At 48.9% G+C, this 26,704-nt stretch overlaps 1 protein-coding gene across 13 annotated transcripts in view; it reads right to left on the reverse strand.

The window, feature by feature from the left end:
• Nucleotides 1-26,704, reverse strand: part of LOC144729388 (uncharacterized) — a 133,297-nt gene that overhangs the window by 35,299 nt on the left and 71,294 nt on the right. For 7 of the 13 annotated variants that reach the window (XM_078609645.1, XM_078609644.1, XM_078609639.1 and 4 more), the window contains exons 7-13: nucleotides 18,238-18,331; nucleotides 16,784-16,909; nucleotides 13,760-14,405; nucleotides 12,789-12,964; nucleotides 7,097-7,225; nucleotides 6,128-6,166; nucleotides 4,949-5,065 (exon numbers count right to left, since the gene is read on the reverse strand). In XM_078609645.1, the coding sequence (XP_078465771.1) occupies nucleotides 4,949-5,065; nucleotides 6,128-6,166; nucleotides 7,097-7,225; nucleotides 12,789-12,964; nucleotides 13,760-14,405; nucleotides 16,784-16,909; nucleotides 18,238-18,331 (1,327 nt within the window). The remainder of the gene's footprint in view (nucleotides 1-4,948; nucleotides 5,066-6,127; nucleotides 6,167-7,096; nucleotides 7,226-12,788; nucleotides 12,965-13,759; nucleotides 14,406-16,783; nucleotides 16,910-18,237; nucleotides 18,332-26,704) is intronic. The other 6 variants (XM_078609643.1, XM_078609642.1, XM_078609633.1 and 3 more) reach the window with 6 other exon arrangements.

Here is a 26,704-nt window from a genome sequence, read left to right on the forward strand (position 1 = left end):
AATACAGTGCTTAAAATAAACACATGGCGTGTGTCGATGGGCTCGGTAAACTGCCTTGATGCGTTTAGCAAAGCAACGGCAACATTTAGAAACCAGGATAACTCATTCACGGCGGAACCAACAACCGATGGAAGCAAGGCACCCGCCCAAATTGTCCACCCAGTCTCCACAAACACACAGGTTTGTGGCCGATTCCGCAAGCCGTGACGTCAAGTGGGCAAGTTGTATTTTTTTTACATTTTAAAGAGCATTCATTACGGGGGGGGGGGGGCAGCGGCTTTGCTGAAACGCTTCCGATTCCATTACTCGCGCGAGTTGACGCGAGAGCTAAATAAAGCGTGACAGCGAGCAAACACTGACGGGGGGGGGGCGGTAGGGACGACACGACGGCGACGGCTTTCCTCGCCGGAGAGACGGCCGTGATTGCCGGGTAGCTTTATCACAGCCGCGAAACCTGGGCACAAGCGGCCAGTGTCGCGGAACTCACAAGCCGCACTCTCCCACCCTCCCACCCCCTCAAGGCGTTTTAGAAAACGATCACAATTTTTGAGTGTCAAGGGTGGTTTTTTAATGTTTAGGAGGAGCCAATGTTTGAATACTGCCCCTCTCCTAAGCCGAGACAGAAAAACTGGTTTAGCCGGTGTGCAGAAAAAGGTTCCTGCACTTACTCATGGTCTAGTTACCTCTGTTAAAGCCATAATATGGGTCAGACATGTTTTGGTTTTTTTCCAGGATGCCCCGATAAATTGCCGCGATTTGGGGGTGGGGGTCAGGTTGCACAATTTTCTCCCCATCGCGTCGGATGTAGCGGCCGCGAGCGCGAGCAAGGGGTCACGCGAAACCCGTCGCATGCAACGGGCAAACATCGCAATAAGAATCAATTTCTTACGCGCACAACTCATCGCGCATACGGACAGAGAAACAATTGATTGTATTTGATGAATCGATGCACCGTTACAAGTTCAGCATCTTCAAGGTAAGCGCTTTTCGTTTTTGGTGTTGTGTTCGCCCTGAGCAGGATATTGAACGTGATGATACCTGTTCCGCAAACATTTGTACTCAACAATTAGCGATTTCATATTTTACGATTCAATTTGTGGAGCATTGAGACGCTCTTGCCGGCAGTTACCGTACATCACTTTCACCATCAACCATTCTCTATCCACTGCTGGCTAAAGGCCTCTCTCCAAGCCTTCAACATCTCCCGGGGGGCCATGGTATGTCTACAAATCGATCCGGCTTCTGCACACGAGCCGATTTCATCACTCCATCTTCGTGGTGCACGTCACTTGTTTGTGGAACGTATTTTATTTGTTTTCTTTCCTCCTACAACCGATAGCCCTTGCCAAACAGATTCAACAAATACTTCAACGCGGGCTCTTTTATTTGCACACGCGCTGTAAGATGCGATGTATAAAAGCTCCTGCGAAAACGACGATGAGAGAAGGATTACGATTGTTGGGTCCGATCGCCGCACGAGTTAAATTTCAACGTCGTGTCGTACACCCTCCTCCACCCGACCGACTGGCAGCCAAATAAATGAAGTTGTCACGGAATTAACAAACGCGCCAAGTTACTATAGTTTCGGCACACTGGTGCTAGAGTACTCCACGCAGATTTAAACGACTGGGTGCGGACGTTTAACCGCTGATTTACAACCGGCATCATCAGGCGGTTGCCAGAATTGTGAATATGTCCTATGGTGATGTCATCAACATTGCCATTAATGCGGGCCCCACACATCGGCATGTCACCGATGCGAAAATCTCACCCAAAAATCTAATAATTTGCGATTCATAATGCCGGTTGCGAAAGCAATAGAGGTGTTACAATTAAGGTTTCTTTGAGGGCTGTTTCAAGTTCCATGTAGACACAGTGCCCTCGCCCATGAAGCTGTCATTTGGGACACAATTCAATTCCGTGGTCTGTCCAATACACATCTATACAGACTCGCCTTTCCGTAAAATATAAAAAAAATAAAGGGGGAAAATTTAGTTTTTTCTTTGCTCGTTATATATTATTAACGTTATTTAATACTCACATTTCGTATGATACTCATTGTGCCCGGTGGCGGCACTTCATTTCGCGCGCGGTTTGCAATCTACTCTGCTCAGGTCGGTGCAAGCCGCTGGAGTCGTGACGGGTTCCTTTTGATCCTTTTGCTCAATGTCCCCCGGTACCGCTCCGCTGTAAATGTGCACCGATGCACTACTTTATTGAGGGCGACATTGGCCAGTAAAATGAAGATCGATCGATTGGTCGATTGACAACGCTAACTGTTCCTGGAATTCAAAGAAAAAGGTAACTGGGCCACGAGTGAGGGGTCATTTTCCTGCGCGCTGGATAGACCAGTTTTTTCTGTCTGGACCGAGAGGATTCACACTCTGGGGAGTCTGCAAACATGACCCCCCCTCCCTCCCTCCCTAAACAACATGAAACCCTCTACACTTGAGAACTGCGATCAGGTTCGACAAATGCATTGTGGGGGGAAGGGCTTTATGTTCTGAGCAGGAGACCAAGATGGACTCGAGGTTGCTCCGATGAAAATATATTGAAGAGGAAAGTCAGCAAAGGTAGGAGAAACACACTGCACAATATCAGCAGCTGACGGCCCATGTGTTTATATTTTATCTCATTATTCTTCTCAAGTTAAAATTATTATGAGATAAAATGTTCAAACGTGTGCGCATATCATGCAAGTGACATTCTTGCTAGGCACGGAGCACTGAACGACTCCTCTATTAAACTGTATTCTGACATACTCTTAGGTTTTTTCAGTAAAGTCACGTAGGTAAAAATAAGTAATAAAAATAATGGAAATAATAATAGAAATAAAATAATAAATCACGACGTTTCGGAGGCAACACAAGTCTCCGTCATCAGGTGGGACTGTCACAGCTAAATTTACTGTATCAAGTGTATTCTGACACACTCATGGAACAAGCGAAACAGAACAAATATGACGCAAGGCAACGCAAAACAAATAACGAATCAATTGTGAAATTAAGTCCCGACCGAGATCGATGACAATTCACGTTAAACGTGAACCTTGCTTTTAATAATTTTCAGTGCAATACCTGTAATCAAGTATCATCCGAAGGAGGACAAAGGCTCTTGCACTGAATGTGCACGTGTCCTTTGCCGCAGGTCTCTCTCACAAAAAAATCCTCGCCATCTCAAGTCCAATTTCATATATTTAAAGGGGGATTGATTGGGGGCCATGTCCGTCGTTCGAAGGGATGATGACCGCTGGTCGAGACGAACGATGGATTGGCTGCCCAAAGGATGAAACGCGCCCGAGGGTGAGGCTTCTACTGGCAGAGATGGAGCGACAACAGATTGACCGCTTGCTACAGCGCAGGAACACGAGCAGTGGAAAGCATTCATCCAGCGGTGGCGGAACCAATCGCGGCTGTTGATGATGACGACATCTCAATGAGCACTTGGGCCCAGTCATCATTAAAAGGCGACTACTCCGGCTACCGCTCATCGTTTCAACTGCCGCTCCCGGAAGGTGAAATCGAACCGGCGCGGTGACCGTTACAACACCCGGCAGTATGGATGGGCACACCGGGCGTACGCCCGCCTCTTCCCACACACAATCCCATGAACGTGCAAGGGAAGACCGAACAACTTCCAACAGTTCGCTCCAGTGGAGGGCTCCCCCGCCTGCCAGCAGCGGCGTGAGCAAGCGATTGCACGGCTGCATCGTCGCCTCTTTATGTTACGACTGCTACCGCTGCGTCTGTGCCGACACGGCAAAGCATCGCAGTGGTGTCCGCGCGCACGAGATTGGTTGCGGCCCTTTCTGCAGTCAGCGCTGGCATGCGGTGTCACACACCCCGTCGCGGCGGCAGCTGTCGCGTGAGCGTGTTGGCACAGGCCAAGCGGGTTCGCCGCGGCTAAGCTGACAACGGTGAAATTCAAGTCGCCGGGCATTCTCGGTAAATCTCGCAAAAAAAATGTCTTCGGGAGGGGGGCCTAAACGCGTCTTCCCACCGTCCCACCGACAATCGCTCGCGTTGATCCGCGATGCTTACACAGCGGCAGGGCAGGCGGTCACGGAAACAACAGGCTTTTGTAAGAAACTATTTTAACGATCATCACCCCGGCGGTATATATTTAAAAAATGCGTCAATACAATGAAGTGAGCATTGCTTTAATAGCTGCGGGAGCGATTGGGAGATGTGACGGGGCAGTAAACGGCGACATCCAACAATTTCGTGGCTACATCTCTGACAGTTTCCCTACATAAGCCACGAGAGAGAAGAAGAAAAGTATAAGGCAGCGACATCCGGTGCCGTCATGCAGGCGTGGGGCGGCGCTCATAAATAAAAAATGCCGGTGACAATCGGCGGTTAACGCAACTCGACAGGCAAGTGCTTGTCGTCCGCTTAGAGGGCGCATTGAAGCAAGGAGGCTGTGGAGGGAGGGAGGGGGCGGAAGTGCAGACACGGCACCAGAGGTGGAGATTCAGATGTGGGGGAGAGGTGGAGAGTCAGACATACGGTGGGAGGAATGGGGGAGTTACAAATGAGGATTGAGGGATGGATGTTTCTGCTGATGAGGGATGGATTTTCAGATGAGGAGGGATGGATGTTTCTGATGAGGGATGGATGTTTCTGATGATGAGGGATGGATGTCTCTGATGAGGGATGGATGTTTCTGATGAGGGATGGATGTTTCTGATGAGGGATGGATGTTCAGCTGATGAGGCATGGATGTTTCTGTTGAAGGATGGATGTTTAGCTGAGGGTGGATGGATGTTCAGAGGAGAGAGGATGGATGCTCAGAGGACAGTCACGCTGAAGGTGCAGCCGTGGCAAGCGACACAGACAAGCAGACAGAGCAGGCGCCGAATGCGCGAACCTCCGCTTGCAGCAGGGTCGGCACGCACAGGCACGCGAGTCACAAAGACAGACACAGACAGACAGACACGGGCCTGCACCTGCTGGGGCGGAGCCGGCTGTGCGGGGGCCTGGCTGGATGATGGCGGCGGCAGCGGCGCTTGCGTGGAGGTGGGGGCGGCGGTGGGCGCGTGGCTGCTCGTGCCGGGGACAGCGGCCTGCGGGAGAGCACCGGCGCGGCGCCGTCAGAAACCGAGACTCGCGGTGGGCAAGCCCAACGCGCGCGGACGCTTCTCAGCGAGCCCGCTCCTTCGTCTTAGTTTGCTACTCGCGTAAAATAAACGAGCGTTTCAAGGAACGGAGTGCTGCACCCGTAACGAATTGGCATGTTCTGTTTAGCTGACAAACGCTATTAAAATTGGCTGCGTCGGGTGACGGCGGGTTTAACGACACATTTATATTTGCGCGATCTAATCCAAAAGACCTATATTATGAACGGTTGTGGTTGTAAAATGTATTCACCTAACACCACCGAGCTTTCGAAAGATGCCAAGGGATACGTGTGTGTGTAGCTATTAGGTACGTGTGTGTGTGTGTGAGGGTGATTCTTTCAAATCTCTCAGTTGCATTAAGGGAACATAACGGCATTGTGCATTGTTGTTGCGTATGTTTTATCTCATCATGATTATTCACAAACAGGCACTTACCCGCGTGCTTGATTTTTTTGCATTTCCTATTTTTAACCCTAATCGTAAAACACAACACGAGACGGGTCTGAATGCCAAACGAATTCAGAAACCAATTACGAGTGCGCAAATATGCACGCACGACTTGGATAATCTAGAATGCGAGGTTTTCACGATGATAAATTATTAACAATACGTGTTAAGATGAAAAAAGAAAAAATCCAGGGTGGTCACGCACATTTGTAATTACAGTGCATCTCAATTCAAATATTTACCGATGCTTACAAAAATTAAGTGGAAGCGAATCGATTCCAGAATAGAAAGCGATAAAACTGTGACAATAAAACGGCCTCTGTGGCTTCTTTCGTAAACGTTTTTGTGGCGCGGTACGTGCCGCAGGAGAACTGAAGAATAAACAAAACCGGGTGAAGCCAATTATTATTTTGTTGTTCAAGTCAAAGCTACCGAAAAACAAAAAGCAATTCCGCGATTATAACAAATAAAGAATAGCAACGCAAACCAAACCGAAAAAGGCAAACTCAAATCGCGAGCGTAAGGAAACAAAAAATGCGAAGAGGAATAAAAATGGTGTACCTGCACAGGGTACGGAGGAGTGTAGTAATAACCGCCAAACTACGAGGAACAAACGAGAACCAAACCAACCCATCAGACGAGACAGCCGGCACCGGCAAATTAACAGGAGAACCAGCGGCCAAAACCAGCGGCCAGAAAATCAGCAGCCAAAACCAGCAGCAGCCCATGGACAGAAGACAGAAACAATAGAAACCTCTCTCTCTCTCGTCACCGCTAATAGCTCGACACACCAATCTCAGGCCGACAAGATGCCGTGAATAATAAAAAAAACGTCGCTCAGTTCGAGCCAACGGGATTGGATGAGAGGGCAGCTCTATTTATTTGTTATTTGTGCCGGTTGGGTAGGGCACGGACAGAATGTGTACCGTTCTGCAGAGCGGTGGGCAATTTGTAATTTGCACGTGCGGATTAATCGGCGTTGCCGGAGACTCGACACAGACTTGGGCACTTCTGGGAGGCGGGTGCCACAGTGGTACAGCGGTTTGCGCACCGTGCTGTGAACCCGATGACCCAAGCTCGTTTCCCTGGCCACAACTGGAGATCAGTGGTGGGGTGGTGGCTCCGTTCACCAATGTGCATCGACCAGCGTGGTACCAAGCACGGTCAACCAACCCACGATGACCGCCACAGTGTGTGTGGGGGGTGGGGGGGCCTTCATTTGGCAGTAGATTGACAAAAGACTGTAGGTCATGATTATTCCTCCGGGATACACGGTTAGGGTGATGGGCAGAATTCCTTGAGCCAACGCGATTGCGCCCGTCAACCGAGGCTTTTCCTTTCGACTCGTGGACACGTTTTATTTTACAGCCCGAGTCGACCCCCGTCCAAGTGTCGAGCCAAGCGGTGGCACACCACACACAACGTATCCGGAAGGCGTTTTCACAACACAACCGCGTGCGCACGCATTGTTTTATAAGCCACGCCAATGCACAAAAAACGTTGCGTTTGTTTCGAATGCCAACCGCTCACCTGTTGGGACGAGCCAGGGGGTAGCTGGCTTGACTGAGCCGTCGGGCCAGCAGGCGGCATTTGATAATGCTGCGGTTGTTGCTGCAAAGGCTGCTGGGAAGTGGAGGTGGGTGGCAGCACTCCAGCAATCTGATAGATTAAAACAAAACATGACACATCTTAATAATAACAACAGCAATGGCTAAAATAGGTTTGCCTACACGTTTACATGCGCTGTACAATCTCCGTAAAGGGGGGAGGAGGGGTTATTTCTTCATAAAAATAAAACACGCATGATGCAATAAAATATTGGCATGATGATACTTTGTACAGGCTTGAGAGGCGCCAGTGTAGAATTTCGGTATACACCGTCGCAACATGTCAAGATAACACAAGGCGTGCTGCCAAGAAAACCGGTGTCAAGCAGCTATAAAAGAAAGTAAATAAATATCTAATGGCTGTATTTATTTTTAAATGTGCTACAGTCACCTCCACGAGCAACTGGTTATTAATGTCGTTCAGATGTCCTCACCCTCCGCCGATTCCCAGTGCCCACATGTCAAATGGAGAGAGAGCGTTTGCTTGCAATTGTTTCAACTTTAATCTCAACAGCCGCTTCCTGCGACAGGTACTCTGATCGCTCCAGCACAACAAGAGGGACCTTGTATTTCCACGGCACGCCTCGGCTTAACAAAACAAGCACGGTCTGTTCTCCTATAACGCGATGGTAGTTGCGTTCCTGAACACCGCGTTATGATAAATAATATATAATGTAAGGTAAAGCACAGGTCGCGATAACAGGCGAGATGCGTACACAGGCCGAACAAAGACTGAGGTAGCATCTAGAAGCATCCAGCAGCATCCCGCCTTGTGTGATACTATACCGAGGCAGCCGTAGACTGCTGATTCCTACCTCGCGCGACGGAGCTCCGTTCACTCAATCGCGTCATATCCCAATTGCATCCAGCGTTTAAAAAAAAAAATTGTGTTCCCTAATGCATTCATAACCTCATATCCAAATCGCGTTATGAAAACACGCGTTGTAGGAGACTGTTCTGCTTTCACGATAACTAGACAGCCAAACACTACGATATATTTATTTGCACTTAAAAAAACAGATGCGCCCCCCCCCCCCCCCCCAATTTTTATGCCGATCTCGCCGTCACCGTCACATGGCGTGATCGAGCGTCCGTCCATTCAGACGCCTCACAAGAAGAGCAAGCGCACCTCCAATGAGCACGTTCGGCTACGCACAGTGCGAAAGAAGTTGAACGTACATACACAACAATAGAGTGAGTGTGGCCAATGGAAGAGGATATGTTCGAGACGCTTTCAAGTGACCTCCGTTCTGCACAGTAGGCGGCGGGGGGGGGTCGGGGCAGAATTTATCCACCCGCACCTCCAAAAAGTGACGCTCGCCGATTTCATGACAGTCCGACCGGTGTTTTTAATTTCCAGAGCTGGAATTTAGACAAAAAAAGTGCAGAATCCGCCCCCCCCCCCCCCCCCCCCGTAATGCGATTGGTGCAAGCAGTCATCGGTAAACGGACCGAGACCATCTTTTCACCACACCTGAGAATTTGGTTTAAAATCACGGGTGGCCGAAATCTGGATTCGTGTGCCAGCTGTGCGCTCCGAACTCTGAGAGGCACCTCGTGGAAAGGTCATCAATACTTGGACGGGTAAGAATTCCCCTGCCAGACCGACATTCATAGGTCCCCCTCTCCACGTCATTCCATTATTTCAGGCCTCTTAAATTTTAAAGCGAAATGTTTCAAACGTTCGTTCGGATGTTTCACAGAGAGTTGGCGAACCGTGAAGAAGCGAGACCCCCGTTTCGAGTGTGCGGGTAAAGACACCCAAATTCGGTACCGCCCACGGAATGTAATTACCGCACTTATCAAAAACCTCATCTGCTCGAGCTTTGGGAAGGGCCGTTCGGAGACTCGGACATCTGTCAAGAGAGCTTTATCGTTTTAAACCCCACGCAGCCACCGCGACCACCTTAACTAACCATCCGTCCATTACTATTTTCCACTAAATTAAACTTGAACGGCTTTTCTGCTGTTTGCACCACGCAAACATTTCCATTAACGGTGCCACGTTTGACCCCCCACGCCCCGTGCCGCCAGGTCGAGTGTCAAGGTCTGACGCACGGGCGTGCAGACGCGTGTAAACGCACACAAAGACGAACATCCTCATTTCGCTCCATCAGCTGGGAGCTTCCCAAGTCAACTAAATTGAGTTCGGAAAATAATATACGGTGGTGGTGTGTCTATAAAAATACTTAATAGAGAGAGAGACACACACTCAGATGCAGAAGAGCCTGAAGCAACGTGGATTACCGGAAGCAGAAATCCTGTGGGACCAGCGACAGAGAGAGGGTGACCCTTCCATTAAAATTAACTGAGAATTCTTACAGAATACCTTGGTTGCTGGAGTGGAGAGCGGTGGGGAGTAGAGGGAGACGAGGGGGGAAAGGTAGTAGGGCTGCATGATGTGCAGCAGAGTGAGATGGGTTGGCAAGAAGGAGGTGAGTGTACGGAGAGGAGCAGAGTGAGATGAGAAGGGAAGAAGTAGGCAAGGCTGAATCCATGGCAGATCTTTAAGAGGCAGATGTTACGGTCGATGTGGTCCATTTTACACGTAGGCTTTCACGACCAATATTATATCCATAGGGTGTTTTTTTGGGGTTACAGTGACGCCATTACATTTATCCCCCGTCTATTTACGACCGAAACAGGAGGAGGTCTCCACAATTCTGGCTGTCTCCTGATGAGGCAGGCTGTAATTACTGGCGAAATGTCACAGGACTCGATTTATAAATGTTGTGGGAATACTCCCCAACGCACCGGTGTGCCGAACTAGTAACTTATTTCGCACATTTTGCCTACGTGACAAACATACGAATTGGCTGCGTCGGGTGGTGGTGGGTTTAACGGCAGATTTATATTTACGCGATCTAACCCAAACCCCCCCCCCCACCTCCCGCATCTATTTTGGAGTCCATGTGGTATTGGACTGAGAGCCAGTGGACTGGGAGTGCTGGTGTGATGATGGTTTTTTTGTTGGGCTTTGACAGTTCACCGTGTGCCGCCACATAGGGGGCAAGCTGACGGGACGTGTCGAACCAAATTCTTGAATGAAGATTCTTGGCACCACTCGCACTTCTTGCACCACGCGATTTGAGCCCGCTGTAACAGCTTTTTCAACACGTGCGTTATATAAGCAGCTTATCTGCACGCATGTAAGTTTTGTCCAGGGAAGTCCAAACAGCTCCACCTAGTTTCGATGAATGAATGGAGCTTTTGCGGGCAAGGTCGATGTTTAAAAAATTAAATTGTGATCCGACCAATAACACAACTGAGTAGTTCCCATGCTCATCTGCTATACTATTTACAAAAGAATGGGGCAATTCTAAATCTATTAAAAAATATACAATTAATAAGCGTAATGCCCACATCTATATTTTTTTACCGTTATCTTCGTCGCATGAAACTAGAGAGCATTACTGTCCTGGACATTGTGCAACCGTGTTGTTATTATGTACGTTGAACTTATTTCGCACCATACGGAGCCAACGCGATTGCCCAACAAACGGCGGTCCTCAAATCTCTTTCCAGAAAAAGGGCCGGTGGCGGTGGCCGGACGCCGGGGCTATAATGTAATCCAGAGACTTCGAAACGATGAAACTAAAACGCAGCCTTTCTTTCTCATACTGCGGCAGCAACAACAACAACAAAAAGCACAATGGGAGCGCTGCTGGGTGGATCGAACGCGCCAGCTTTTCACGGCCGAGTGCGGTTTTCCGGGTTTGCGCTAAAACGTTTCTCCTTCTCTCGACTTCTCTCTCTCTCTCTCCGCACGCGCCGCTGCGGGAGGTCTTCAACTCGCCGAACCCTCGCAGCACTCATCCGCCTGCCTGCCTGCCTGCCAGCAAAACTGCTGACTCGGCTGAACAAAATTCCGATTGATCGGCGCCCATGGCATGCGGGCGGCGGCCTCCTCCAAACACACATTGTTCTATGCCCGTTTCATCCCGGGGGAAGGGGGGGGGAGCAGCTGATTCATTTACGTACGCTCGTCCGAATTAAGTGTTTTGTACAAACCCCCATTCTATTTTTATTTACGTGATAATAAAAACTCAATAATTAAATCGCGTTGTTGTGGAGAATTTAAGTAACAAAGCAGATGAGTAGCCAATGTACTTTTTCATCCATGTATCTTTCCAAGTGAAAATGTCATGATTTTTTTTTTCTACTACACAATCCATCGGACCCTCCACAGCCTTCTGGGAGCAAATCATTTCAGCAGTGCAAGCAAACTCTGGACCGGTTTTCGACATGACAGCGTCTCATTGGCAGTGTCGGACCCTGTTCTCGTATGAAGTGGCTAAACGCTTTCAAAGGCTGCCCTTGGCTATGCTCTCCCTCGGATTTCAGCAAGGAACTTGCTAGGAACGTGGCGCGCAGTTGGTCGTTATCCATGGCATTGCCCACGGTACAGCCGGGGGCGTTGCTAGAGCGATTGGAACAACAGTGTCCAAAACACCGTACTCAATTCCCATGCAGGCATTCCGCAGGACACGGATATCATCATTCTGACATTAACATCGCGCATCATTGTATTATTATTTTTTATTATCATTATTACAACTACTACTACTCTGCGTGTGTAATGCGTTGCATATGTGAAACATTCCAACTGTCTAAAACTTTTTCAAATGGTCAAACTTGTAGGTTGATTGTGGAAATTTGTAATTAAATAAAGTTTACGCTTTAAAAATATATACAACGATGCTTGTGTCTGGTATAAAGAATGTTTCGCGTGTGTAACGGAGATAACTTGAGATAAAATTTCAGACGTTGCACTGACAGCAGTGTTGAAACCTCTTCACCGATTTCCCTACTCTGAAGGGAGAGCCAATTTCGGTGCTCCAAAACGTTACGTGATTGCAGATTTTTCAATTTTACAAAACGGCAGTCGTGTTTGTTGATGATGATAATGATGACGGCAGGAGTAAAGTATTTTCCAGCCAGGCTGCTTTAGACGGCTGCTTTAGACGGCTGCTTTAGACGTTATGTAAAATGTTTACCAGATACCACCATGACATTCTGCAGAATGGTGGGTGGGGGGGGGTTGGTGTGGAGAGAGGGGTGGAAATCCAAACACAAAAAGAACAGGCCAGTGTTGCCTCTAGATTTTGAAGAGTGATTTAGAGAGAGTGGGGAAACATTAAGAAATAAAAAAAAATGTAAACTGTGTGAGTGTTAAAAGGAAGCAGATGACAGAGGCACACACAGCCAGACAATAGGACGAGCCGGGGCGATAATCTCATCACGTTTCCGTTCATATTCTTTGGGTCTTTCGGTAAAGTCACGTAGATCTGTTCAAAGAAAATAACAAAAAACTACGACATTTCGATCGCAAAACAAGCGGTCGTCTTCTTTCCCCCCCTTTTCCTGAAGACGACCGCTTGTGTTGCGATCGAAACGTCGTAGTTTTTTGTTAATTTCTTTCAACCTATCTACGTGACTTTACCGAAAGACCCAAAGAATATGAATTCCTGCAGTCACGAAAGCTTTAGGTCAATATTTCCGTTCATTCTGTTCAATTGATTGTCTTTTAGTGCGTAGATATTTATACGTTTCAACGCGATGCAAATTCACTTTAGCTGTGGGCATAGCGGTAAGGAGGGGGGAACTGTCTGTACCTCTGCTGGATGCCCCTGCTGCTGCTGCTGCTGCGTTTGTGCATTTGTCGTGGGCAAGGGAACACCTCCGCTCACCACCTCTGCGTATGTCGGAATGGGCATCGTCGCCAACGCCGCTCCTGCCGCAGCTGCTGCCGCCGCAGCCGCAGCCGCCGCCACCACCCCCTCCGCATCTGCTAATGAACGCACACAAACACACGGTCAGTCCTGACGATCACAAACTAAACTAGAAACCTTTTATTTTACCAGCTCTTTTTCAGAAGCGCTCTGGCTCTCAAATGACAGTTCAACCATCAGGCTTATCACATGGAAATGTACAGCAGCCAAATACTCCAAAAGCGTGATGTCGATTCTAAGCGTGGAGAGAACAACCGGAGGGACCCGGATAAAAATCCACGCGACCACAGAAAGAGAAACACCACAAACTCCAAATATACAGCAGGCGTCAGGGTCGGGATCGAACCCAAGGACAGGCACGGGCAAGCGCGTAGCGACGACGGCGAGCTCGCAGTGTCGCGCACCGCCTGCCGGCGCAAACGTCCGACGGATTGCCGAGCTGCGTGCGCTTTCGCCGCATGTCCCGATTCTTTAGCCGCTCGATGCGCTCCATGCCTTTGCTCGTTTCCGGCAAACGCCACTCACGAGCGCTCCGACCGGGCGAGCGACGTTTTATACTGCCCAGCAATGAGAGCAATTTTCGCGATTTTGGGCGGGGGGGGCGGGGTCGGTCACTATGGGAATCAAGAATGTTATTTTATCGTCTCGTTTGACCCCTCTCGTTTGTATTGTTTCTCGCCATTTCGTCGGCGCCGTTTGCCTAAAAAGCACATTCGCTTGGCGCGTGCACACAATTCGATGCGTGCATCGTGAATGCAAAACAATCGATTTCAATCGACAGATCGGTGACACGCCTAACCAACGGGCCATTACACCTGCACCGCTAACGAGCGACAAAACTCGCAAAACCTTACCGGCTGCCATCGTGCCTGCCTCCTTCTGCTGCTGCTCCCCCTCCAGCTGCTGCTGCTGCTGCTGCTGCTGAGCCATCATCATCGCGGAGGCAACCTGCGACCCGGGAGGCTGCGCCTGCGCGTGCGCGCCCAACTCGCCCTGCAACGTGCCGGCCGGCGCCTGGGACGCCGTCACGCCGGCCGGCAGAGCCTGCGCGTGGCTCTGCGCCGCCTGACCTTGGTTCTGCGCTTGCTGGAGGTGGGGTTGAAGCTGCGGCTGCGGCTGCGGCATCTGAGAGCTCGGCTGGATCTGCATTTGAGGTTGGCCCGTCGACTGCATCTGCGGCTGGGCCGCGGAGCTGGGCTGGCCAAACGACTGCGTTGGCTGCTGCTGTTGCTGCTGCTGTTGCTGCTGTTGCTGCTGCTGTTGCTGCTGCTGTTGCTGCTGCTGCTGCTGGGAGGTGGACGGCACTTGCTGTCCGGCGGCGAAGGATGCAGCGGCGGCCGCCATCGCCGCCAAGCGCTGGGCGTCCTCGGACGTTTGCGGGATCGTCTCGTCGGCACGGGCGCCCAGCTGCTCGCGCCGGCGCGTGATGAGCACGACGCGATCGCGGATCGACTTGGCGACGATCTTCACGTCGCTCTCGTGGACGAAGCTCAGGTTCACCTGCGTGTGTGTGAGCGAGAGACAAAAGGAGAGAGGCTGAAGTATGCATGTGTGTTGAACTTCTTGCACACCGTACGTAGGCCGAGCGTACTAATCGGAGGTGCGGGGGAAGGACAAGTACAGTAGAACCCCTCTTGACGACCACCCCTGTTCACGACTAATCGCTTAACGACGGGCCTCCATAGAGCCCAATGTGTTCACTTACCGACCATTCCCCTGGCAATGACAGTAAATATGAATCAATGCATTGATTAACCATGTTTCTTTTAACATGTGTTTATATTACAAAGTACGTTTTTTGGGTGAAAAAGGGTAACTTTCGATGGTATCGGAACGAATTGAGCCTTTAACATGTATTGCCTATATTCGCTTAAAGACCAAATCGATTAATACCGGATTCGTGTAAACCAATTACTGTCGTCAAGAGGAGGGCTTCGACTGTAAACACAAAAAGCAGTTGTCAATGAAGAAAACGGGAAGGAAAAGTGAATGACGGGTGCACAAGAAAGAGTTGGAAAGGTGCACGCGAGGAATCCGCATCGAGAGACAGAGAGAGGAGGGGGAGGGGCAGGGACGGAGTGTTTGAGCGGGTTGGAGACGTCGCTTCACTTTGACTGCGGAGCACAGCGACGTGGGGCCAGAGGTCGCAACCGGGTACCCGATACCCATACCCTACCCGATACCCGGCTACCCGTACCCAGCCGGGTACGGGTAGGCCGTGAGTCACTGGTGAGTAACTGTTTGTCACTCATTTCCAAACGAGGAAACGTCAGTGGAAAAAGTGTCGCCTCGGTCGACCCACACCCCCGCTCCCCCACCGCTAAGGTGGATAAAAGAGGTCACGTGACATGGTCTCAGAACAAACTCTTTGAAAGCCACTTCTGCGGGCCGTTCTCCAACACGATGTTGCACGTCTCTGCCAGAGCTCCAAACTGACACTGCAGTGTAATGGCCAACGGTGTCACAACAGCAGCACGACTGCAATAAAGTTGGGGGGGGGGGGATAAAAAAAGCCAAAAAGGACAATGCCAGTTGACAACGCCAAGAGCAGAATTGGAATAACATAAAAAAATAGAGTTTGACTTTTGTATTAATTAAATTATTCGTGACAACCTTGCTCTGGTGATGGAATGCCGCGATCCATTTCGGAATCCCTCTGGGATGGCGATGCGATGTGAAGGAAGTTCAACATATGTACGTGCATATTGTGCGCTTTGTTATTTTTGGCGCTCGAGTTCAAAAAGCACGCTTCATACACTGCACTGCTAAACCTCTGCTTTCAAACCTAATTACAACTTCCAGTTCCTTATATCTAATATCTACAGCCTGCCTCTCAGATGTTGTTGTTGGTGGTGGTGGTAATTACATTTGTTTTACGGCAGTAAACCTTTATATCGTAAATTTAATAAAAATGTAACTGATACGGGGAAAAACCGGCGGTTAAACGGCACAGTGGTGGAATGACCGGTTGGCAGGCTACACCATGAACATGGACGACCTGTGTTCAACTCCCGATCGTGGCGAGTGATACTTGAACCAATTCCGGACAACCGGCACTGCCGCCGGAGTACGGTCCAACGACCCCCACGAGTGACGTGACATTGGGGAGGCCTTCATGCAGCAGTGGCTTTGACAAAGGGCTGCAAAATATTGTTCGCTATTCATCAAATCGACTATAATCTGCATTGGGTGAAATGGCCTTGTTATTTCTTGCTCATATTCCAGAGAAAAGAAATGTTACTCGTCGCTACAACAACAAGAAAGAAAACCAGCACCGACTGCTAAAAAAAGGAGCTCAGCAAGGGCTAAAACGCCCACAAAATATCTTCTTGCAAATTTGTGCCAAATTATAGCCCCAGAGAGACAAAAAATAAATCACTGGGATTATTTTTCATTATTTTTTCCCCCCTGTATGATTGAGCTGTAAAGTCAATCGCTCATGGTGTCCAATACAGTGGGACAGACCGCCCGCTGTCTTCATAACCACTTTACGCCGTCCCGTCTCCCACCACGGAACATAGGCAATGTGCCGCGATGCAGTGAGCGACCGGCCGGGTGTTGAACAAAGGGCCTCTTCCTCCCCCACCGTTCTCTCTATCTCTCTCTCCCTCCCGCACACTCTCTCCCGTACTCTCGCGCACTCTCTCTCTCTCGTCCGCTCTCTCTATCTCTCTCTCTCGCTCTCTCTCTCACTCTCTCTCTCTCCCGGACTCTCTCTCCTGTACTCTCTCTCTTTCCCCCACTCTCTCGCTCTCCCCCCCTCTATCTCTCTCCCCTGCTCTCTCTTTCTATCTCCCCCGCTCTATCTCACTCTTCCCCGCTCTCTCTCTCTCTCCCCCGCTCTCTCTTTCTCTCTCCCGACCGCTCTCCGCCCTCACCATCTCCTGCGCCACTTGCTCCGGGAGGTCCGTCTCCAGGTTGAAGCTGAACTCGATGGCTTCGTTCACCATGTGCTTCCCCTTCAGCTTCTTGGGGTCCTCCACTCGCAGCCACAGATTCATCACCTGCTCACGATTGGGAAGAATCATTCACAATTGTCATTCGGGTTAAGCGGTGTTAATAAATTGTCACTCGCACATTGGGAGCGATTATTATTATTATTATTATTAGGCGACACCCGACCTACGACGGCTCGACTTGCGATCCCCCCCCCCACCCCCACTTTGACCACCTTCATTATCATCAGTATGTGAAGAGGAAATGTGATACACATGCAGAAAAGTACTTAAGTATTTTCAAATGTCTTTGTTTTTACTGAATAAATGTTTGTAAAAGTTGTATTTAGTTACAATACATGTTTGTTAGGGTTATTTTCATTTATTTTCGTGGTCAATTTTGGTATTTTTATGGTACGTAACGGCTTTCCAGGAACGGAACCCCTATGTATAACATTGTGCCCTATGGGAGACAAGGATTCGATTTACAACGGCTCCACTCGCTGACCGTCATCCAGGAACCAATTCGGTCGTAGGTGCGAGGTGGGGGGGGTGGGGGGGTGGGTCGCCTCTACCACCAACACCCGGGGGTGCGTTCCTGAAAGAGGTGCGACGCCGGATGTCGAAGCGACGTCAATCGAAGCGATTTGCGGGGTTTGGTGGCGAAGGCTGAGAAGCGGTGGATACGAGAAAGATGGACGATGCGGTCAGCAATGTGGCGGACATGGAGGTTGATGCGACGCAAAATCAGGAAGTGCTATTTATAATAAAGTGACGACGTATTTTGTGGTACATGCATTCTTACACGTGCGTTCAGATTCATGCATTATTACCTTAAGAATCGATATTAATCCACGATTCAAAGCATTGTTATGCCGCTATAAAGAACAGTTTGTAAATTGAAAATTATTAATCGCCATCTCTAAAATGTGGAGGGTGCGCCGCCCAGATTCAATTGCGCGACACGCGGGTCTTCCGACAGAACTGAAAACACTGACATTCATACAAAGAATACGTTATTAATTCAAATTACTATTACCAATCAAGTTTTATATCAGGCATTCAATGGCGGCAGTGGCGGTGAAAGTAGCCTAGCCTAGTCCCTTAGATGTCGCTTGTATGTATGTTGAACTTCTTTCGCACCATACGATGCCAACTGTGCTCATCGGCGGAGGTGTATGGGGAAAGGACAGACGGAACACGAAAAGCAGTTCTAAAGAAATTAGTTTTCAATCTATATTTAAAAGCGCACACATCTCGAGTGGCTCCAGAATAATATCGGAAAGGCAGAACGTTCCGGACGGCCACAACGCCAAACAAGACGGGGAAGCTACGGGAGCAAATGACCCGAGTGGCGATTTCCGAACGGCGTTTTCCGTTGAAGCGCAGCCCGTTACCGTCTTGATGCCGTCGTCTTCCTCTGCCAGCTCCACCCGCACGCCGGGGTCTTCGGCGAAGAATGCGTGGCTGAGGAGGTCCTTGATGGAATACCTGTAGGGCAGACGGGGGGCAGCGGGGAACACGTAGCGTGGCCAAGTGTCATCGATAGGATTTTACGTGGCAACTCGTGTTCAGAAAAATATCCAACGGATCCGTCGATCGTCAAGAAGGCGTTTCTTACGCGCACGCGACACGCGCGCATCGAATTACGCGTGCAGAAATCGCTTACCGATTAATTCACTTTTTTATTTTACGAGGTAAGCCCCACGGAGCTACAGAGATCTTTTTCAGAAGCGACCTGGCCACAAATGATAGTGCAAATTATACATGCACGCCTGACCCCTGTACGTATACAAATACAAAGAGTCCCCATAGACCCTTCAACAACTGTTCGGGCAAGTGATGTGAACGAGCACCTATGAAGGCTGGTACAGGACACAAGGGAGTATTGTGGCGAGCACCACACCCGGCCACCTTTGTCTTCCAAGTGGCGATGTTTACACATTGCACCAGATACTCATTTGAGGCCGAGTCGACCTCGGGGAGGCCCAGGACCGGTTCAGATAATTGTCACTGATTTTGGCCCTTGAGTAGAAATCAAACTCGGGTTGCCGGGTTCATAGCACAGCACGTTAACCACAACATGACCGCTCCCCATTATATTGGATTGTGTCCGCACCTCTGATGAGCATGGTTGGCTACGTACGGTACAAAAGAAGTTCAACATGCATATACGCACACATACACGTGTGTGAACACATACAGTTTAATGTTTTATAGCACAAAAATTACATTTTGGGTATGCGAGAGATGACGGAGGCTGGATTCATCACGCCAATTATTTTATTAAAACAATGAAAATCCCGATGGAAAAAACCCGATGCTGCCAGCCTTGACAGATACTACTTACTCTGTTGCATGTCGGGTATGTAGGTATATATACCTACGCGGGGGTAAAAATATTTTTGAGGAGGGGGGGGGGGGTCGACAATTTTCGGAAACCTTTTATATCAACCATTTACCCTCCACTTTCTATAACTTTTTGGACTTCTGCAGCCTCTTAGAATTTTGTTGGTGGAGAAATGGACAAACGGCCCACCGGCCATTCACAATAGCTTAGTATCTGTGTATGTATATGTAAGGTTTTTAAGAAAAGTTTTGAAATATATTCTTTGCCCGGGCAATGCCGGTTACTTTCCGCTAGTTGCATATATATCTCTTGCCACAAATAAATATTGTTTGAATGCGTAAAATGCCCACGAGGCAGATGTATCGGACCGCTGGTTTCATTATCTCGATTGTGATCGGTGACTAATATCGTTACACGATGGCTGTGTAATTTTTTTATTAATTTTTTTATTACAGGAACTCGATAACAATCCGAAGAGCACAAGCGGGCACAATGGTCCAAGTGTTTTGCAACAACCGTAGTCATTGGGGGGGTGGGGGTGGGGGGGTGGTGACCGACTTGATGCTCCGTCGCAGCTTCCAACACAGGAAGATGGACCCACACACGGTTCGCCGCCTCGTTCTTGACCCAATTTTCTGCATCTGCTCTGCTTGACGCTATTTCTGAGCCCCTCCTCCCCCTCAGGGGGAGAGGGGGGGGAATCCATAAATGTCTCCTTTGCGCCAATGTGACCTCGCTCCCGGTTCTGCCCGGGAACCTTTTTCCGTAAACACCAGTTGCTTTGGTTGCTCGCCGACCGGCAGTGAGTTTGCGTTCGATCGAACCCCACTCTTAAATCTGCGCGAGAAAATAGAGCTTGATAGCCCGTCGCATTCCTCCAGTGTAAGGGGGCGCGCGCCACAGTGTTAACTACCTTGCCTGGTATACGGGAGGTCGTAGGTTCCCCGACGCCTGTTGTATAATTGGAGTTTGCGTGTCTCTCTCCACCTGGGTCATGTGGATTTTTCTACGGGTCCTCTGGTTTCTCTCTCCACGTTTAGAATCAACATGCATTTGGAGTATTTGGCTGCTATAAATTTCCACCTATAAGCCACTTTGTTGAGCTATCATTTGCGGGAGTCAGGTCGCTTCTGAAAAAAATATATACAGCTCAGTGGACCTTACCTGGCAAATAAAAAGAAAATTGTTTTGATAGTTTTAGCTTAAAAACAGTTGACGATTCTGAATATCGCCCGATCCCGTCGTTAAACCTCGGAAGCCAAGCAGTTGCGTTCGATCGAACGATCGGCCACGCACTCATAGCAGGTGCTATACGGTTTACGGGGAGAGGTTGTGCAAGGATCAGCGGGGGCAGTGCGAGTGGCGGAATGCGGCGAGCATAAATGTTGGAGCAACTTAGAAGCACAAGGATGGATTTCACTGCACTGCTCTCCGCTGACCAATGTAATTCCGCAAGCAGCCTATAACATTTGTTATTACATTGGTGTTCGCCCATCCAAGTACTGCCCCTGCCAGTGGGTATAAATATAGCAGCTTTAATAAAAAAAAAGACTGCATTAAAGGCTTAAAACGCAAGTTATATTTTTAAAAATGGCCCTCAAGCCATAGTAGACATACAGTGGGGCAAGCATCTGCAATATTCGCGATCTCATTTTAATAAATGTTCAAAAACAAATACGCATTCCCCTCGCAACAGGGTACAGCATACACACCCAGCTCCTGCGATGCTTGAGGAAAGAAATCAATTCGCAGCAAGCTATTGCAGCCAGATAGGCACAACATGAATTCTCATTGCGTTCCAATTAAGCAATTAGAGAATATGCACACGCACACACAAAAAAAATCCATTACTCAAGCGGCACGAAATCCCATTAGGGATACAGTGCGAATAAATATGCGCCGTATCGCTCAACTTTTGCCTTCGAGTGCACGAACGCGCGCACATACACACGCGAGCAACGCTTTTCCAGACCGCAAATACACGACGCTGGGTCTTGATCGTGGAAAATTTGGAATTCAATTCAATGAGGGCTCGGCTGCCAAATAAAGCATGGCCATTGTTATGGATAACAGCTGAGAATGTTGGTTTCAGAGCTGTACGCATTTGGCGACAAATGGAAGCGGGCAGCGCTTGTGCACGCTGCAGCAAACGAAACCAAATTTAGTTTGCGCTATTTGTGAGCATCCGTTAAGGTCCCGATGTCGACTCCGCCGCAGTCCCGAATGTCGTGGACCTTCTTGGAAGCCTGCTCATCATTTCCAAGCTCAAGAGCCTCCTCTTCCCTTTTGCCTGCGACCAACGGGACTGACCTCTTTCGTTCGATAAAACAAATAAATGTTCGCCGTGTCCGCTAAGCGTCTTGAGATGCGAGCTCACACTTAGCCCGCTTACACAAATGTGTTTACATAATAGGTTTTTGGGTCAGATAGCGTTATTTATAATTGTGTCGTAACCCTCCACCACCCGACACAGCCAAACAGTAAAAAATGTGTCACGTTTTTCAAAGAACAAAATAATTCACTTCTTTAGCCCACCGGTGTGCTGAAGAGAGAATCAACAGCATTTTTAAATTTGAGTACGACGTTTCGTTGATAATTACAATCAGCTTCATTGGGCATTATCAGCGAAACGTCGTACTCAAATTTAAAAATGCTGTTGATTCTCTCTTCAGCACACTGGTGGGCTAAAGAAGTCAATCATTTTGTCCTTTGAAAAACGTGACACATTTTTTACTGTTTGGCCATGTCGGGTGGTGGACGGTTACGACACATTTATAAATAACGTGATCCGACCCAAAATCCTATATTATGAATAATATTGGTCGCGAAAGCCTACGTGTTAAATTGACAAATGTGTTTAGTCTGCTGTCCTTCCGCTGCACCACCGATTGGCATGGTCGGCTACGTACGTGCGAAAGAAGTTCACCATGCATCCACGTACATGAACACGACTCACCGAGACACACCGCAGCGATCCAGACTCGCACCGATTGCAGACTCGGAGCCCACCGGTCTCGTACAAATATCTGTAGACTCGCATATAGACCTTAATTTTGGAGCTTTCGTGACTGCAGGAATTATTCTAACTTAGCAATCTTTGAAATACGTAATCGACCAGGCTATGCGTTAATTGTGTGTTGACCGACTCTCTGTGTCGTTTTACATAACATTTCGATACTTTGCTAGGATATTTAATTTAGTGTGTTCTTTCTCCCTCTAAGCCTGCGTACTTTACTACGCGTCTCTTCGTACTCATTGACATGTAAATGTTTTCTCTAACCCCTCCCTCTCTCTGCCTCCGCCCCCCTGTCTATTTAAGGCCACCCCACAGAGACGATCACCCCTCTCTGTACCTGTGTTGCTCTCTCTATGTATCTTGGTGATATCTGTCTGCTTATATGTCTGTCTATAGTTTTCTGGTTAGATTTTATGTCGCTATTTCATTATACCTGATGACGATTGCTTGTGTTGCAATCGAAACGTCGTATGCTATTATTTAATTTATTATTTTATCTTTATACGTGACTTTACCGAAAGAACCAAAGAATAATCGCATATAGACCTTGGACAGCCTCTCTATCTTGAGATGCGGTCGCATAGGAACACTATATAAATGCTAATTTTATTGTCGGGGGCCAGCAACCCTCGCCACCGGGCGCCACGGTGGCGGGATGTTAATTACCTCGCCTGGTATACAGGAGGTCGTGGGTTCGATCCCGATCCTGACGCCTGCATATTTGAAGTTTGCATGTTCTCTCTCACCCGAGTAGATTTTTATCTTTTTCCCTCCACGTTTAGAATCAACATCACACGTTTAGAGTATTTGGCTGCGATACATTTCCACGTGATAAGCTACCTCGTTTGCGCTATCATTTGCGCAAGCAACGTCACGTCTGAAAAAGAGCTAAACAGCTCGGTGGGCCTTCTAACCTGGCCAATTAAAAATAAATTTTGTTCAAATGCTCATCCCCCAGCTCGACGGGACATTGACCATGCCGCGCCAGGAAAGAACTGCCGCATTGGTCGAGTCGACCCGGGAACGCGCTCGATTTGCAAGCACAGAGGTCACCGCCGGTTCAATTTGATCTGTATGCGAGTTTGTGTGGAACTTCTTTTGCACCGTGTGCAGCCAACCTGCGCTAATCTGGTGGTGCGGATCTATCTCCCAGCACGGCAGCCGAAACATTGGACCACATTTATCACATTCCCCTGTTCACCCGGTGGTGCAAATTGAATTCGTCTCACCGGGATCATGACAGGTAACTGACTGCAACAGTGGAAGCAGCAAGACAGGCGTATGAACAATTCATACGACCCAGAGTTAGTTCCTGGGAAAAAACACGCCGATGTAAGCGCTCCATCTCTCACGACAGACTTTCTCTCGAGCATGTTTCCCTCCGTAGGCTGTCACTACCGTAATTGTAAACTACCAGCGAGCATCCGTTCCAGCGGAAATGCCCTGCGAAAGCCCATTTTACTCTTTGTCGAGGTCAATGCAATGCCTCTAACTTGCCCGTGTTCTCTCATCCATGCGTTCCCTCTTCCAGTCTCGGCGCAATTCGGCAGGAAACGATTGCCCTCGGCAAAAATTGATGTGCAATTCGTACTTCTATACTTTAGATTTATGCGAATTGCTTACCTTTTCTCAATCTGGTCTCACATCGTTTGTTTGTATTATTCAGTGACGTAACTCGCCGACCCCTGCCCCTAAGTGGACTTCTGTGAAAAAAACAGCTTCATAACTCCTCAGATTTCCTCCTCCAGTCTACATAAAGATTCCAATTCTGAATTCCCCCAGCATGCACCTCTCCACGGTAATTATCACCACTTTCCGGCTGTCACTGCCGCACATCGCCACGCGGGCAAATCCCACACACGTTCACGTTTCTTCGCCAATCCGGTTGTCACGAAACACCCCCCCCCCCTCGCCACCTGCCCCCCGGGGCTCCGCTATCAACGTTTCAGGGTTCTGGTCCCACTCCTTCCTGCCGCCACCTCTCCCCTAACCTTACAGCCAATCACAGCTCTCCGAGTCTCTCCTGTGCGGAGGTGGGGGGGGGGGTGCCGGTGGCCCAACGTCGTGACTCATGTTTCCCACCGAGCGTCACCTTCCTCACCCCCCCCACCACCACTACCACCGCTCCCTCAACCGTGTATGAACAAATGAGCAATATCTTGAGATGACAGCCGGTAGCGGGAGGAAGAGGAGGTAGTGGGGGCGGGCGTTTGGAGGAAGCCTGCGAACGGAGGAGGAAGAATAGGAGTTAGATGGGGGACGAGGATGAAGGAGGAGGAATGATGCGATGATATCAGTGCCTCGGAGACGGACTTCTCAGAACTTCCACCGGGCTTGCGTAACCCACGCAACACGAGACGTACGCGAGGATGCCGGTCGCGTTTGGGGCGATACGCAAATGCGCGTCGCGCTGCATCCATTGCGCCGTGTTATTGTTTCGCGGAGCAAATGGCGACGTTACGTTCGGCACAGCATTGTGTGTTTTGTCGTCGTCGTTTAATCCGCAATAAAATAAGAGGAAGGTCGCGCACTACTCGGGCGTTAACCGAAACGCCAAACAAAACTCGGTGGTTTTCAGCGTAAAACTTGCCACGGACCACTGTCCCCCAGCAGTGGTGTGGCAGGCGGGCAGACGGGCAGGCGGGCACGCGGGCGCGCGCGAGCGACCGTTTATTTATATATTCCATTACACGACACGTCAATGAGATAATTAGGCCGAGACCAAAATACACGACCCCCATTAGCGTGTTATTTTTGCTAAATCAATCCAAACACCACTCCAATGGCGAAGGCAGCGGTGGTTACCAATGGCTTTTACACAAACAAGGGCAGGCGTGCGCGGCCCCCTCCTCGATCCGATTACTTTAAAAACGGCCAATAACTAAAGCCAGCCGTTGCCGCAATGACAACAACAATAAAGCGCTGGACTTCGCCGCGCAAACTGCGCGTAAAAAAAAAAAATAGATTTTCCCCCAAAGCGGCGCGGGAACTCGAGCCCTTGCGCGCCATTGACCTCGGCTGCTCACGCCGGTCACATGGCCTGTTATCGGTGACACCTACAGGACAGTGTACCCTTGCGAACGCATGCACACACTCACGTACGCACACACGCACACACGTGCGCATTCCCAGTTTGCGCGACTAACTGGGGCCACGTGCTCAACTGCGTCGCTATAAAAGGCTTCTGTTCCGCACCGTGTTTCCAAACAAACACTCGAGTCTTGAGACGCAGGCGGTTCGGGGTGGCTCAGTCGGGGCTCGTAATGGCCTGGGTCAGGGACACTGAGCTGCGGCTGCAACGGTGAGCGGAGAAGCCTGAGAGGACGTCGACCGCAGAGACGGAGCGATTATATCACATTCCTGTGCAGGAACCGCGCAGATTGTTGCAGCACGAGAGATGGCGCAGTCTTGGCTGATGATGACTAAAACCACATTGATCAAGGTTGCCACTTGGAAATCACAATATAGCAGTGCAATTTCCGTGTTAGAGGATATCCCGCAGAAGTGGACATCACAGAAGTACTTCTGAGAATCCTTTCTCACACAGAAGGGGGTTGGGGGGGGGCAGCACTTCCCTGCCCATCCTGCTACAGAGCAAGTCAGATATCAGTATTGGTCATCGAGGTGATAAACCTTGGCAGTACACCAAGTGGACTAATTACCAACTCATCTTCTTGGTTCTTTCGGTAAAGTCACGTAGAAGGGAAGTAATAAAATAATAAAAATAAAACATAATAAAACAATTCTCACGACGTTTCGGCCACAACGCAAGCAGCCATCCTCAGGCGAAGAATGAAACACCCCAAGCTTGGAGCGTATATTTAAGCTGGGTTAGAGGGGGGGGAGGTGGGAAGAAGAGCGCCTAAACAAAATAATTTGCATATCAAGAGGAATTCAGCATATGGAAAATGCGTAGGAGGTGGGCGGGGGGGGTTCCAAATCAATACTATGCCCGTGCATTATGCAGGATTAGCAGCATCAAAGGGGGGGGGGGGAAGGGGGGGAGCATTAACAAAGGAAAGGAATGTTAATAGTATGTAGCTGTAGTTACTAAACAACGACGTAAAAAACTACAGTATAAACTGCATGACAAACTAAAGTATAAACTACATAGCATCATCAGTAAACTTACTATACTCTACAATAAGCTGAGTTACTAACAGTAAGTAATACATGAAAAATTCTACGTTGTAAAAAATTATATATGCTTCCATCTAAACTTTATTCTCTTACATCACACGCGTCTATACCGTACTATATACTTCCATAGGCAAAACCAACATTAAATTACATACTGTATTGCTATAAACCACCCTATACCTTATACATTTTTAATATAACACTATGTATTATTCTACCCACCCTAATGTGTATCAAAATGGTTTATTACGTCCTTCCAGTGATTGCTAAGCCAGAATCCATCTTCTCGGTTAAAATTGTCTCTGTGTTTGTAAATGTGGATCGCCTCATGTACGAATCTCTCATGATAGCCAGATGG

This window comes from Lampetra planeri, chromosome 32, assembly GCF_965212315.1.
Source record: "Lampetra planeri chromosome 32, kcLamPlan1.2.h2, whole genome shotgun sequence".
Classification (NCBI taxonomy): domain Eukaryota; kingdom Metazoa; phylum Chordata; class Hyperoartia; order Petromyzontiformes; family Petromyzontidae; genus Lampetra; species Lampetra planeri.